Below are 15014 nucleotides of genomic sequence, written 5' to 3'. Positions count from 1 at the left end.
TCTGACCTCTCAGTCGAATTCTGGCTCTGACCTCTCAGTCGAATTCTGGCTCTGACCTCTCAGTCGAATTCTGGCTCTAACCTCTCAGTTGTATTCTGGCTCTGACCTCTCAGTCGAATTTTGGCTCTGATCTCTCATACTGATTCTGGCTCTGATCTCTCATACTGATTCTGGCTCTGATCTCTCATACTGATTCTGGCTCTGATCTCTCATACTGATTCTGGCTCTGACCTCTCAGTCGAATTCTGGCTCTGACCTCTCAGTCGAATTCTGGCTCTGACCTCTCAGTCGAATTCTGGCTCTGACCTCTCAGTCGAATTCTGGCTCTGACCTCTCAGTCGAATTCTGGCTCTGACCTCTCAGTCGAATTCTGGCTCTGACCTCTCAGTCGAATTCTGGCTCTGACCTCTCAGTCGAATTCTGGCTCTGGCCTCTCAGTCTAATTCTGGCTCTGGCCTCTGTCTAATTCTGGCTCTGACCTCTCAGTCGAATTCTGGCTCTGACCTCTCAGTCGAATTCTGGCTCTGGCCTCTCAGTCGAATTCTGGCTCTGGCCTCTCAGTCGAATTCTGGCTCTGGCCTCTCAGTCGAATTCTGGCTCTGACCTCTCAGTCGAATTCTGGCTCTTACCTCTCAGTCTAATTCTGGCTCTGACCTCTCAGTCTAATTCTGGCTCTGTGGACCTTGTTGTAGTGTTCTACAGCTAAGAGGTTCTGTAGTTTTAAAAAAAAATATTTTTGTATAGACACAGAACTGTAACAATAAGTTAGAGAAAGGCGTCAATAACAACCAATTGTACCAACTGACTAAAGAAGTTCAAGTAGAAACGTGCACAGCTTAAAATAACTTTATTAGAATTTTCCATTCTAATCCTTATTTGTGCAATTTTGGACTTCTTTGGTGAGTAGGTACAAAGTAGATACCTAAAAAGAGAAAGCCCAAAATTGAAAAAAATAAGAATATGGTAATAAAATTTAAAATTTTTCCTAGTGCATTTTATATGTGTGAATGAGAGAATTCACACAGGAGAAGAAATGTGAAGAAAATGGGAAAACTTTTACCCATAATTCTGTTTCCAGTTTAAAAAACAAAAATTAAAATACAATTATTCAAAATGTTTTTGTCGTCTTTTCGTGGCTTTTACAACTTTCCCCTTATTTATATATTAATTCATGGCGGTCGCTTTTACTGAAGTAGAAGATTTGAGAACTTTTGAAGACTTGATCAAAATGGAAATATTTGTGTCTCCTCCACCACGAGGGGCTCGGCCAATGGCTGGAGGACATTGGGGCACATTTTTCTATTTCTCTTTGTCTTACCCGATCAATCCCGTTCACATTGTAAGAAATATTTATGAATCTGTCGTACGAAGCTCCAAAATTCTGACTATCCGACTAAACGTGTCGAGCTTCACCCTGAGACAAATTTTGTACAAACAATTTTAGGCACAATAAAATGTAGACAAACTCGTAGACCGTACAGACCAAATATTCTGTTCACGTATCAAAAACCCTACAACATAAGCAAAACCAAATCCTCTCTCACTTATTGAGGAGACAAATATGGGGCACATGACGGGAATTTCTGGCACACAAAGTAAATCGATGTAACCCCCAAACTATCCTGCGTCTGTAAAGGGTTGAAGCCTGTTCACACCCAGCAGCTTCCTTTTCTTCCCCCTGAATAGTTTTTGTTATTCACATGGATTTCTGCAAATCCTATTTAGAAACAACAACGACAAATCTGCTGTGTGTGAACATACACCTGTATCCACAGCTCCGACTGACGGCAGGAACAGCCCAAGTGGGCGATATCCACGGCGACATCTTTATCTAATGCCCAAATAAGCAAACCTTATGGAGAACTAAGAAAAATATTCCCCGGGAAGACTCAAGGGTTACATGGGTTTTACACACACAACTCTGCTATGTTCACATTACACATACATCCCTGCTACATGGATGTTACACACACAGCTCTGCTACATGCACATTACAAAGACACAGCTCAGCCCTACAGACACTGCACACACAGCTCTGCTGCATTCACACCTTCCGCACAACTACATGCACATAGCACACAGTGCTGATCATGTGATCACTCGCCTCCTCCTGTGTATGTGCCTGGTCACATGACCATGACATCATTGCAGGTCCTGTGCACACATAGATGCAGCTCAGCAGGTCGGGGTAAGTTGCACAGTCTGCGCGGTCACTGGCAGGGGTAGACAGACCTCACAGGACAGAAAGAGGGACAGAATGCACCGCACATTATGCACATTTAGCTCCACCCACTTCTGTGTTGACCCCGCCCATTATCCTTTTTTTTTTTTTTCCATGTGCCCCCACACAGTATAATCCTCCTACAGACACTCGTACATTATATGTCCCCACAATATTAAAGGGATCCTCTCATTAAAACTCAATTTTTTCTGCCTGTTGCGTAGGAATAGCCTTAAGAAAGTCTATTCTTCTCCTACCTTTAGATGTCCTCTCTGCGTCGCCGTTCGGTACATAGTCCGGGTTTTCGTCAGTATGCAAATGAGTTCTCTTGCAGCACTGGGGCCGTCCCGTAATGCTGCGAGAGAACTTTCCATCTTCTTCAGAAACGGGTCTGCCTTGCGTCTTCTTCCTGCGCTGGCATCAAACTTCTAGGCCTCGAGCAGCCAACTGTGCATGCCTGCCAGCCTCAATACTGTGCAAGCGGCCATTTTCTTGTGCATGCGCCGTCGGCTTTTCCCTAGGCCTAGAAGAAACACAAGACACACAAATCTGTCACGGTTGAAAATCCTCCCCCCCAAAAAATCGCACCGCTGGTCAATTTCCGCTGCAGGCGAGTGAGATTTCGTAAAAATTAATTCACTTTGTTGCTGCCGTATTTTTCTACCTGTGAATCCCATGGAAAATCCAACAGGTCTATACCCTGTGTGAACAGACACCAAGGCATGAGGGCAAGCAAAAGATCTATTAAGAGCAAGCATTTTGGGATTGTGTTTTAGCAGCGTTTCGCTATTCGTGGACTGTTTACGAATAATGGTTGTTCAGATTCTCAGGACCGGTTTTGGCTTATCTTTAGGAACCTAATCACAGGGACACCGAGAGATCAGGGGAATTTATAGGGACAAAGCACCCCAAATTTTCAGAAACAATCCAGACAAATTCAGCATGTCCAAATCTCAAAGAAGGGCATAACTTACAAGAACAACTCTACCCAAAAGTGGACGTCCCCATCTACATGTTCTTAATGTGCCAACATACCTGTTGCCTAGTATGATAACTTTTTTCAAGAGTTTTCTGGTGTTTTTAACATTTTTTTATCTTCTTCCCATTTTAGGTTCCTACAATATATTCTTATCTTTTGATGTCATCTACCCTATAAGATAATGATCCCGGATGAACTGTAAAGGATGAACATGGACAGGGACAAGGTGGCGGAGGCCATATTCAACCTCACCCTAGAGATCCTGTACCAGCTTACTGGAGAGGTGAGAGACTCTGATGATGTCATCATTACATCATACTTATCTATAGTAATAACAGACAGACATGGCTGTAGAGGAGATGGACTCTGGACATGTATGTAGTGATCTGTAATTTCTCTCCATGAACAGGACTACACAGTAGTTAAGAAGACCTCTAGTGGGCGCTGTCAGGCTCCTGTGTCTGAAGATTGTGGAAGAAACCCTACATCAATCCCGGGGCCTCTCCCTCACCCCCTGATACAGGAGGAGATCAATGCACAGAAGATCCTAGAACTCACCAATAAGATGCTGGAGCTGCTGACTGGAGAGGTGACACTGCTGGGAATGCTGGGACTTTATACAGTAACTGGAGGGCTCTGGTGATGACTGTATCATTGTGTTGTCAGGTTCCTATAAGGTGTCAGGATGTCGCTGTCTATTTTTCCATGGAGGAGTGGGAGTATTTAGGACTCAAGGATCGGTACAAGGAGGTCATGATGGAGGATCAGCAGCCCCTCACATCACCAGGTAATAGACATGACTGTATACACATGGACTTCCATTATTTGTATGTAGAGAATGAATCCAGCCCCGTCTGTGTTTCCTACAGGTAGATCCAGTAAGAGGACAACCCCAGAGAGATGTCCCAGTCCTCTTCTACCACAGGGTTGTAAGGAGGAAGAAGTCTCACCAGAAGATCAGGTAGATGGAGATATCACTAAGATGTACAGATGGGGTTTAAGGCCGGTTTCTCACAACCATGATGGGGCTGTGTGTTGGTCGCATGGTCCAGCCATGTTTCATATGTTTGGGACTCTCATAGTCATCTGCTGCCAGAAGTCTCTTCCTCCCATCGGACTACCGTGCCATACTGAGAACATGATCACAGTCCTGTGGGGAGGCAGAGACTCCTCGCATCATACAGTACCGATAGAATTGATAACAGCAAAACATACCATAATATTTATTACTCTGATTCTGCAGTCTGTAGAAATATCCCATATGTGGCCCTTCTGTGCTACGTGACTCAATATCTGTCCTCAGAAATTAAAAAGCACCTTAAGGGTGCATTCACACTGAGTAAACGCTAGCTTATTTTGTAGAGTAAAATTACACTTGTAAATTTTGCTATCCCATTGACTTCAATGATATTTTTTTACAAGTGTAAAAATACGCCTGTAAAAAATACGCCTGTAAAAAATACGCCTGTAAAAATACGCCTGTAAAATGTCATTGAAGTCAATGGGATAGCAAAATTTACAAGTGTAATTTTACTCTACAAAATAAGCTAGCGTTTACTCAGTGTGAATGCACCCTTAGGGTAGGTTCACACGATGTAACGTTGAGCGTGATCTGGCACGTATACACGTGCCGGCAGATGACGCGCTCAAAATGCTCCCATTCGTTTCAATGGGAGTTAGGAGCGTATACGCCGCATTATTTTGCGCAAAATAACGTGGCGTATATGATCCTAACTCCCATTGAAATGAATGGAAGCATTTTGAGCGCGTCATCTGCCGGCACGTGTATACGTGCCAGATTGCGCTCCACTTTCCTCCGTGTGAACTTACCTTTAGGGATTTGGTGCAGCAATTTCATTAGGATAGTTTTTAGACACCATGTTGCATTTACAGAGCCCTAGAAGTACCACAACAGCGCAAAACACCCCCCCCCCCCCTTCCCCAAGTGACCCCGTTTTGGAAAATAGGCCCCTAAGGAATTCATCTAGGGGTGATATGACCATTTTGAACCCTCAGACTTTTCACTGAACGGCTCTGAATTTGGCCGTCAATTAGAAAACATGATAATTTTTACAGTTATATGTACTTTTTAGTCATTTTTTTCTCATTTTACCAGAGAATAAAGTGGCCAATCTTGTTGCACAATTTCTCCTGAGTGCAGCGATGCCCCATTTGTGGTCAATAACCAATTCACCATTTCAGTGCCCGATCTGTTGTGCCCAGCCTGCATCAGCAGAAACACACTCCAAAAAACTGGTAAGCGAGTATACCGGACACAACAGCTTTTGGAGCGTTCATCTCTGATGCAAGTCGGGCACAACATATTACGAACTGAAATGAGGTATCCCTGGAAACATTGTCATTTTCAACTTTCATAATCAGCTGCGTATTCATTTATGGATAATAAATTATAGCAACACCTGGGTGTTAAAAATGCTCTCTGTACCCCTTGATAAATTCCTTTAGGGGTGTAGTTTCCAAAATGGTGTCACATGTCAGGGGATTCCACTTTACTGGATTCCACTTTGTGTCATACATGTGGCATAAACTGCAGTTTGGGCACACAGCAGGGCGCAGAAGGGAAGGAGCGCTATGCGAATTTTGGAATACAAATTCCGATGTTTGGTACTTGGACACCATGTCATGTTTGCAGAGTCTTTAAGATGTCAGAAAAGTAGATTCCTCTAGAGAGTGACCCCATTTTAAAAACTGCACCCCTAAAAGAACTTATCAAGGGGAGTAGTGAGCATTAGTATCTCAGACGTGAATGCACAGGGGATGGTGATGAATGAATATATAAGCAGTACAGTGTACATTGCAAACACCAAATTCCCTACTATTTCCTCAATAGCTCCTATTATTGGGGGGTCACTCTGGGGGGGTCACTACTGGTTCCCTTGTAAGGGCTCGTTCACATCAGCGCCCTGGGTCTCTGTTATGCAGGTTTCCAAAACCTGCAGTCATTTTTCAAACGGAAAGTGTCCGGCTGTGAGCGCCAGTGAGCGTTTTGTGCTCCCCGCGACTAAACAGTTTTTTTTTTTTTTTTTTTAACCGGACACAAAGTCGGACAAAATCCGGTAAAAAAAAAAAAAACGGTTTCACCGCGGAGAGCACAAAACGCTCACCGGCGCTCACGGCTGGACACGGTCTGTCAGGATTCCGTCTTCTGCAGACAGAAAACGGAAATCAAGCACTGGTGTTAGCTGTAAAACTGGTCTGTACCCTGATACTGAGGGCTCAGTATCAGACAACCTGTGCTTTTTATTGATACTGTTTTGGGGTACATTTGACTTTTTGATCACTTTTTATATCATATTTTGTAAGGTGAAATGGCAAAAAATTATTACTTCTGGTGTTTTTTTTCAGTTTTTTTTCCGACGTTTATCGTATAGGTGAAATAATGTTTTAGTTTTATTGTACAGGTTGTTGCGGACACGCCAATACCTGCATTGTTTTTATTAATTTTTAGGTTTTTTTTTTTTTATAACTCATTTGATATAGGAAAAGGGAATTTTGGGGCTTTATTTTTATTTATTTATTTCACACACTTTTATATTTTCAGCATAGGCTGACTTCCTGCATCACGGCAGGATCAACCAGGTATTATGGGCATCTAGAAACCTGGGGTCACTGGCCAGACCCCGGGCTGCACAGAATGCATCAGGGCACCCCCCGATCTTGCCGCAGGGGATGCCATGGGGGTCATGTATATTGCGTAACCCCTTGGATGCCACAGACATATTTGTCTGCATCATCCAAAGGGGTAAAAACCACCGATCTGAGCGGAGCTCCGACCAGAGGTTAATGGGGTCGCTTGTCCCGGCTCTCGGCTGTGTAACACAGCCAGGTGCTGGGAGTAATGTCACTGGCATAGCGTCTGTGTCCGTGACATTACAGGTCAGAAATGGTACTGAGCTGAGCGATGTTCAGTAAATTAAGGGGTTAATGCCCTGTGTTCAGTTTTGTATACATAGCTACAAGCTGTATACAGTGTGCAGAGATGTACGTGGTGGATCTAGAGAACTGCCGCTCCACTCCCATTACATTACCTTGTATACAGCTTCTGGTGTCAAATCCGTTGGTCAGTGAGGGGTCTGGATGTCCCATCGATCTGATATTGATGATCTCTCCGGTCGGTCTTGGACAATACCTTTAATTATCTTTTTGGGTTATGTAAAACTCTCCCGGTGATTTTTCCACCAACTTCACCTGATTTATTTCTCAGGATATAGAGCTGAACAGTAACGATCTGACGAACCTGGTGGTAAAAGAAGAATCGGCAACAGATGTGAGTGAAGATGAGGAGTGTAAAGACGACGTATATACAGGTGAGCAGAAAACCCTTCCTGCTACTTCACCTGCTGCACTTTTTTATGTATATTTCCCTTTTAGCTGAAATGCAGATTTAGGATGAGCTTTCACCACCTGCACAAATTCTAGATCTTACCATTTGTTAATAGCCATCGCTTCACTGATTCAAGCTCAGTTGGAATTTTCCCTCTAGCCCCCACCATTTCTGAGTAACAAGTGCAGTTAGTTTTGATGCCGGATGTGCTATTTATGCTCTGTACTGTCATGTAGGCGGTGTCAGGCAGCGGGCGTGATTCAGAGCTCCAATCAGAAGCAGCCAGTGTCAGAGCTCAGAGTAACATTCCTTTGTCTGTTCCTGCCTGACCCCAACCCTCCTGACAGTACAGAGACTGAATAGCAGATCAGGCACAAAAACTAACAGCACTGATTGCTTAGGACGGGTGGGGGCGAGAGAGAAAAAATTCCAGTTGTGCCAGAATCAGTGGAGGGGCGGGTATTAATCATGTAAAGAGCTGGACTTGTTGGAGGTTGTGAAAGTTCTTTCAATTTGTCTGAAAATGGGATAATGTTATAGGTAATAACACGCACTGGGCCTTTAAAGTAGGGATGTGAAAATACAACTTACAGGGGCTTGTCCGAGCCTCACGAAGGTTTGTTACTAATGACCTGTCCACAGGATAGTCGGAGTCTGACACCAGGACTGTGCACTGATCAGCAGTTGCCAAAAGTATATGACTGGTTCTACATCGCCACCACTACAGTGCACAGGGTAGGAAGCTATATACAGTGTACAGTGCTCCATACAGTGTTGCACCAGGGAACTGCAACCCCGCAGAGCTGCTGCCGGCCGCTGAAACAGCTGATCAGTGCAGGGTCTGGATGTCAGATCCCAACCTATCTGATACTGATGAGAAACTAAACTGCAATGACTCCGTTCTGCCATTACATATAGAACAGCGCTATCTGCTTCCTGTTCCATTCTCTGTGTATCAGTTGTAGAGAACAGATCGATAGGGGTGCTGGATGTCAGACCCCTGCGCTTTAGGATAGGTCATCAATATTTTTAGCTGCAAAACCACTTTAATATTTAAAATAATAAAATGACTTTATTTGTCAGATTTCTGTCACAGGAGCTCGGAGGGACAACAGATATCTTCAGATGTTAAAGTTGAAGACTGTGATTTCAAGCAAGATCCATATGTAGAGCGCAACGTTACCCCAGAGATACCCGCAACTTCTCCCCACAAAGACCTGCCGTCTGATCCTCCTGAAAAAGCACAATCTTCAGATTCCTTGAAAAATATTCCACAAGCCAAAAAAACAAAAAAGGGCAGTAAAAATCAAAAAGGTCACAAGGGGAAGAAGATATTTTCATGTTCTGAATGTGGGAAGCATCTTAGTAATAAAACACATCTCATGGAACATCTGAGATGCCACACAGGAGAGAAGCCATATTCATGTTCTGAATGTGGGAAGCATCTTAGTAATAAAACACATCTCATGGAACATCTGAGATGCCACACAGGAGAGAAGCCATATTCATGTTCAGAATGCGGCAAGTCTTTTACCCTGAAATCAAGTTTGTCCTCACATAGTAGAAATCACACAGGAGAGCGGCCGTACTCATGCACAGAATGTGACAAGAGCTTTAAGCAAAAGATAGGTCTTATCAGACATCAGAGAACTCACACGGGAGAGAAGCCATTTCGATGTTCAGTCTGTGGGAAAGGTTTCACCATGAAAATGGACCTTGTCACACACGAGAGAATTCACACGGGGGAGAAGCCATTTGCATGCTCAGAATGCGGGAAAACGTTTACGGTGCAGTCACATCTTGTCAGACATAGGAGAATTCACACGGGGGAGAAGCCGTTCTCCTGTTCGCAATGCGGGAAAGGTTTCATTCAGAAATCGGTATATGTCAGACATCAGCAATCACACTTAAACCGGGTGTCGTGTTCCATATGTCATGAGGATTTTCGCCTGCGCGCAGATCTCGTCCGGCATCAGAGACTTCTTCACAGAGTGGAGAAAGTGTTTTCGTGTCCTCAATGTGAGAAATGTTTCACCGTAAAATCTCAACTTCTGGAACACGAGAGAATTCACACAGGAGACAAGTCCTACATTTATGTTCAGAACGTGGGGAATGGTTTACCGGCCAGTCAAATTTTATTAGACATCAGAGAATTGTCTCAGGGACAAAGTCATTTTCATGTCCTGAATGTGGGAAATGTTTTGCCGTAAAATCACAAAAAGTACACCAAAAACAAAGATGGCAGGCGCTGCGATAAGTTAGAACACATTGCACCAAATATCTAACAAGTCCAAGAATATACATAAAGAGTGCTGCCCCAAAAGTCGTAATAAAAATAAATACTAAAATTTCAGGTTTTCTTTTTTGGATGTGTACTTTCTTTGTTTGTCTGCTTGGACTTGTTGTATAAGGGAGAATTCACACAGGAGACATTGTAGGATGTTGTAGGTCTGCTTGGGGACCCGAAAAACATAAAGCCAAATCGCTTAAAAAGTGGTTACCTGCCAAAGCCTGAAGACCCCATAGACAATAGGCGGATTCAGGGGACAGGATTCCCGAATGGAAACCAAGCAATAGTGTGAATCCAGCTTGACTCGGCCACAGATTCTCCGGTGCGAGACGCCCCCGATCAGCCCCAATTACCTAGTCCTATGTCCGAGTGGAATGTCAAAGCTCTGCTCTGCTTCGACTTTCTACCACGGGATGCCAGAGGGGCGGAAGTGAAGAAGAAGGTGCTTGAACCACCATAGAAGATCTTTGATCCTTTCTCAAAATGGGATCGTCTTGAGGACGAGAAATTGTTTGTTGACCGAGAGCTGTCTCATGACTAAAGACAACGTCATATCCTGAAGGCGGAAAAGGATTTGCTGTGAAATCACGAAATGTGCAACACCAAAAAAATGGCGGCACCTCTATAAGTTAGAGAAAGGCGTCAATAACAACCAATTGTACCAACTGACTAAAGAAGTCCAAGGAGAAAAGTGGACAGATTAAAATAGCTTTATTATTAGAATTTTCCATTCTAATTCTTATTTTTGCAATTTTGGATATCTTTGGTGAGTTGGTACAAAGTAGACACATAAAAGAGAAAACCCAAAATTGCAAAAATAATAAAAATATGACTATTTAATTTATGCGGGTGCACTTTATATTTGTCTATTTGTACAATGAGACAATTCACACGAGAAAGAATATTTATGTGCAGAAAGTGAGAGACCTTTTACCCATAAATCTGTTTTCAGTTTACAAATATAAATACAATTATTCAGAATGTTTTTATCGTCTTTTCGTGGCTTTCACAACTTTCCCCTTATTTATATATAAATTCATGGCGGTTGCTTTTACTGAAGTACAAGATTTGGGACCTTATGAAGACTTGCTCAAACTGAGGAAAATTTCTACGTTTATGCCATTTTATACTTGGTCTACTTCACACAAGTCTCATAAATGTGCCGTATTTTTCTGCTCTTTCTGTCCCGCTCTTCATAAACATGCCGTAAATGTCGTGCACCATCAATTTTGGCGTAAATGTAGACAAGTATTGGACTTCTATTGACGAATTTGCCCCAGTGTGTTGGCAATGTGTAGTAGAGGTCGGACCTTCCCATAGCAGCTGTGGCCTTGATGGGGATCAGGGATTCCTCTATTACCAGCGACGCGCTATAGATGTTTCGAGTTAGGTCACTGCTTATCGCCGTGCACTGTTTGGAGGTGTAAGACTCAGCAAAATTGATACTAAAATGATCTGATTTTGAGCAGGGGGTCACATGTGGATTATGAGCCTTATATGGGACAGTGACTGTCAATGTCTGTAAAATGCTGCAGAATATGATGGCGCTATACAAGTAAGCCTAATAAATAATAATAATTATAATGCAGAAATTTCAGGATTGCTGTAAACCATGTCATGGCCATAGTCGTAAAGAATAACCAAAACTCCAACACTTCCTAATTTCTGGCTTTTTTATTATGTCCATATGCAGTACCAGACCCAAAATGTCAACACCTCTACTGAATTTACAGAGCTCCAGGATACAATGATGCAGATTCCTTCTGGGTGTATAAATTGATTTGGGCCACCATCAAATTGTCAAAATCCTCTAAGAAAAAGCTCAAACTTAGTCTATATTTGTGAGGTCCTGTGGACTCCTGCGTTGGCTAGGAATCAGAGGGTAAGGGATCCTTATGTCTTAGTTGCTCTCCATTGTCAGGGTCATTCATCACTGGATGAAGAGGATTCCGAGGAGGAAAAAAAGAGGAATGGGGGCAAAATCCTACCTTGTGGGCCATATCCGTCGCAAAGGTAAGAAGGGCATTCTGCTTCTTCAGGTAAATACTTTCTATGGGACAGTTTTTTATGTTGTATAAGTATTGACTATTTGCACCCTTTTGAGCTAGTGCAGCCATAAGTCTTCTTGGGAATGATGCAACAAGTTTTTCAAATCAGCATTTGGGGATCCTCTGCCATTCTTCCTTGCAGATCCTCTCCAGTTCCATCAGGTTGGATGGTGAACTTTGGTGGACACTATTTTCAGGTGTCTCCAGAGATGCTCAATTGGGTTTAGGTCAGGGCTCTGGCTGGGCCAGTCAAGAACGATCACAGAGTTGTTCCGAAGCCACTTCTTCTTTATTTTAGCTGTGTGCTTAGGGTCATTGTCTTGTTGGAAGGTGAACCTTTGGCCCTGTCTGAGGTCCAGAGCACTCTGGAAGAGGTTTTCTCCCAAGATATCTCTGTACTTTGCCGCATTCATCTTTCCTTCAATTGCAACTAGTCATCCAGTCCCATAGCATGATGCTGCTACCACCATGTTTCACTGTTGGGATTGTATTGGTCAGGTGGTGAGCAGGGTCTAGTTTTCTCCACACATACCGCTTAGAATTAATGCCAAAAAGTTCAATCTCATCAGACCAGAGAATCTTATTTCTCATAGTCTGGGAGTCCTTCATGTTTTTTTTTGGCAAACTCTATGCTGCTTTCATATGTCTTGCACTGAGGAGAGGCTTACTTCAGGCCACTCTGCCATAAAGCAGCAAGGTGGCTCAGTGGTTAGCACTGCAGCCTTGCAGCGCTGGAGTCCTAGGTTCAAATCCTGCCAAGGGAAACATCTGCAAGGAGTTGGTATGTTCTCCCAGTGTTTGCGTGGGTTTCCTCTGGGTACTCCGGTTTCCTCCCACACACCAAAGACATACTGATAGGGAATGTAGATTGTGAGCCCTATATGGGACAGTGACTGACAATATCTGTAAAGTGCTGCGGAATATGATGGCGCTATATAAGTAAGCATAATAAATAATAATAAAGCCCCGACTGGTGGAGGGCTACAGTGATAGTTGACTTTGTGGAACTATCTCCCATCTCCCTACTGCATCTCTGGAGCTCAGCCACAGTGATCTTTGGGTTCTTCTTTACGTCTCTAACCAAGGCTCTTCTCCCTCAATTGCTTTTAGTTTGGCTGGACAGCCAGGTCTAGGAAGAGTTCTGGCCGTCCCAAACTTCTTCCATTTAAGGATTATGGAGGCCACTGTGCTCTTAGGAATCTTGAGTGCTGCAGAAGTGCTTTTGTAACCTTGGCCATATCTGTGCCTTGCCACAATTCTGTCTCTGAGCTCCTTGGGCAATTCCTTTTGACCTCATGATTCTCATTTGCTATGACCTGCTCTGTGATCTGTCAGGTTTTATATAGACAGGTGTGCACCTTTCCTAATCAAGTCCAATGAGTTTAATTAATCACAGCTGGACTCCAATGAAGGAGTAGAACCATCTCAAGGAGGATCAGAAGGAAATGGACAACAAGTGAATTAAATATGAGTGTCACAGCTAAGGGTCTGAATACTTATGACCATGTGATATTTCAGTTTTTCTTTTTTAATAAATTTGCAAAAATATCTGCATTTCTGGGGGATTTTCTGTCAAGATGGGGCTCAGTGTACATTAATGAGAAATAAAATAAACTTTTTTGATTTTAGCAAATGGCTGCAATTAAACAAAGAGTGAAAAATGTAAAGGGGTCTGAATATTTTCCGTACCCACTGTAGTTCAGTTCTTGGCACCAGTTCACAGATGTCATAGACTTAGAAAAGGTGTCCCAAAAATTATAAGGGACATGGAGGAGCTCAGGTAGGAGCAGGGTCGTGGAGCTGGAGTGGGCCCAGTTTTGGGTGGAGTTAGTCACCAACTATAAAGTGAATATTTTAACTGATATTATATAATTATTAATATAGTATAATTAATTAGATTCATACATTGTTACATATTTACTTTCTTGGGAATTCAATCATTAGCTTTTTACTTCTTGATACTACGGTGGTCAGACATGGATGTAGTCAGGTTGTCGTTCGGCCTCCCAAATCCTCAACCCTGGTTACAAAGAGAGATTACAAGCGATAAATCTGTATAGTTTGGAGATGACGAAGATCTGATAGACCTGTACATTATAGAAATGGCCCATACATGGAATATGGAGAAAGATGTTCTGAGTAAATTCTCCTCAAAAGACAAGGGGGCGGTCCCTCCGATAGTTACTATGTAACTTGGTCCTTCTTGGCAGTATCATAAAGACACCAGCCGAGACCTCGCAGCTCCATCTCTATTCTAGTCACAACCTCTGATTCGTCGCCTTATATACTGGTGGCTACAGGACCTTTGATGATGTCACAGTCATGTGATCAAACAAGGGGGAGGAATTAAGCTGTGTAGATTTACATTGCTTAGTACTTCCTGTCATGTGACCAGTGTGATGTCACTGAAGGTCCTGTAGTCACCAACATTTACAACATCCATCCCACATCTGTGACTGATCACATGACTGTGACATCACCAGAGCTCGTGTAGCCCCCTCAGTGGTTCTATGTGCAGGTGAGTGACTGGTCAGGGTCTATGTGACGTGTTTTCCGTCTTGCCTCGTTGCTTTCTTTATTTACAGCCAGGCCGGTATTTTCGGTCTGTCACTTTTAGTCTTTTGCTTTGTTATTGTGAAGTTATTATATAGGTGATATATAGCATTCCAGCCAGCAGGGGGCAGCACTATCTCTAGAGTCTCTGCTCTGGAGTGATGTTCCAGATCTCACCGTCTGGGGTTCAGAAGTTCTGCTATACTTGAGTCTTTGGAAGAGTCCTAGAAAGTCGGGAGACCTCCCGAACCCCTGTAAGTATAGACTCCAGCCTCTTAGTCATTGGCGTACGCTCCCATGCACCAGAATTAAAATATACAACAGTCAGGAACCCGCCAGGTATAATGCACACCAACTTTATGTAGTGTATATGTATGTATGTATGTATATGTATATAATATATATATATATCTGATAGCCATCAGTTACTGTCTGTTTGTGTCTGTTATGATAAGTGTTCGCTTTTTTTTGTAAACTGACACCAACAGTAGTGTGAACCCTACCTAAGCCGTCCTGTACCGAGGTATCTGCAATGCGCTGTGTGTACTGACACCTTTCGGTCACAGACATCTGTAACA

General features: G+C 43.1%; 1 protein-coding gene across 1 annotated transcript; it reads left to right on the top strand.

Moving 5' to 3' along the window:
- Window positions 1–2153: 2153 nt before the first annotated feature.
- On the top strand, window positions 2154–9898 carry LOC142197140 (uncharacterized). The gene is made up of 7 exons (XM_075267234.1): window positions 2154–2188; window positions 3333–3483; window positions 3610–3789; window positions 3867–3987; window positions 4070–4161; window positions 7426–7528; window positions 8629–9898. Exons 2-7 carry the CDS (start codon window positions 3406–3408, stop codon window positions 9753–9755), a joined length of 1701 nt encoding a protein of 566 aa, XP_075123335.1. The 5' UTR covers window positions 2154–2188; window positions 3333–3405; the 3' UTR covers window positions 9756–9898.
- The last annotated feature ends 5116 nt before the right edge of the window (window positions 9899–15014 follow it).

Source organism: Leptodactylus fuscus, chromosome 3, assembly GCF_031893055.1.
Source record: "Leptodactylus fuscus isolate aLepFus1 chromosome 3, aLepFus1.hap2, whole genome shotgun sequence".
NCBI lineage: Eukaryota > Metazoa > Chordata > Amphibia > Anura > Leptodactylidae > Leptodactylus > Leptodactylus fuscus.
This window is presented reverse-complemented; position numbering and strand designations above follow the sequence as displayed.

Bases quoted from the DNA above. Each gene is read 5' to 3' on its own strand.
- LOC142197140 (XM_075267234.1), top strand. From the start codon at position 3,406: ATGAACATGGACAGGGACAAGGTGGCGGAGGCCATATTCAACCTCACC. The intron at 3,484-3,609 runs GTGAGAGACTCT...CTCCATGAACAG, and splicing joins TGTACCAGCTTACTGGAGAG to GACTACACAGTAGTTAAGAA. The intron at 7,529-8,628 runs GTGAGCAGAAAA...TTTATTTGTCAG, and splicing joins TAAAGACGACGTATATACAG to ATTTCTGTCACAGGAGCTCG.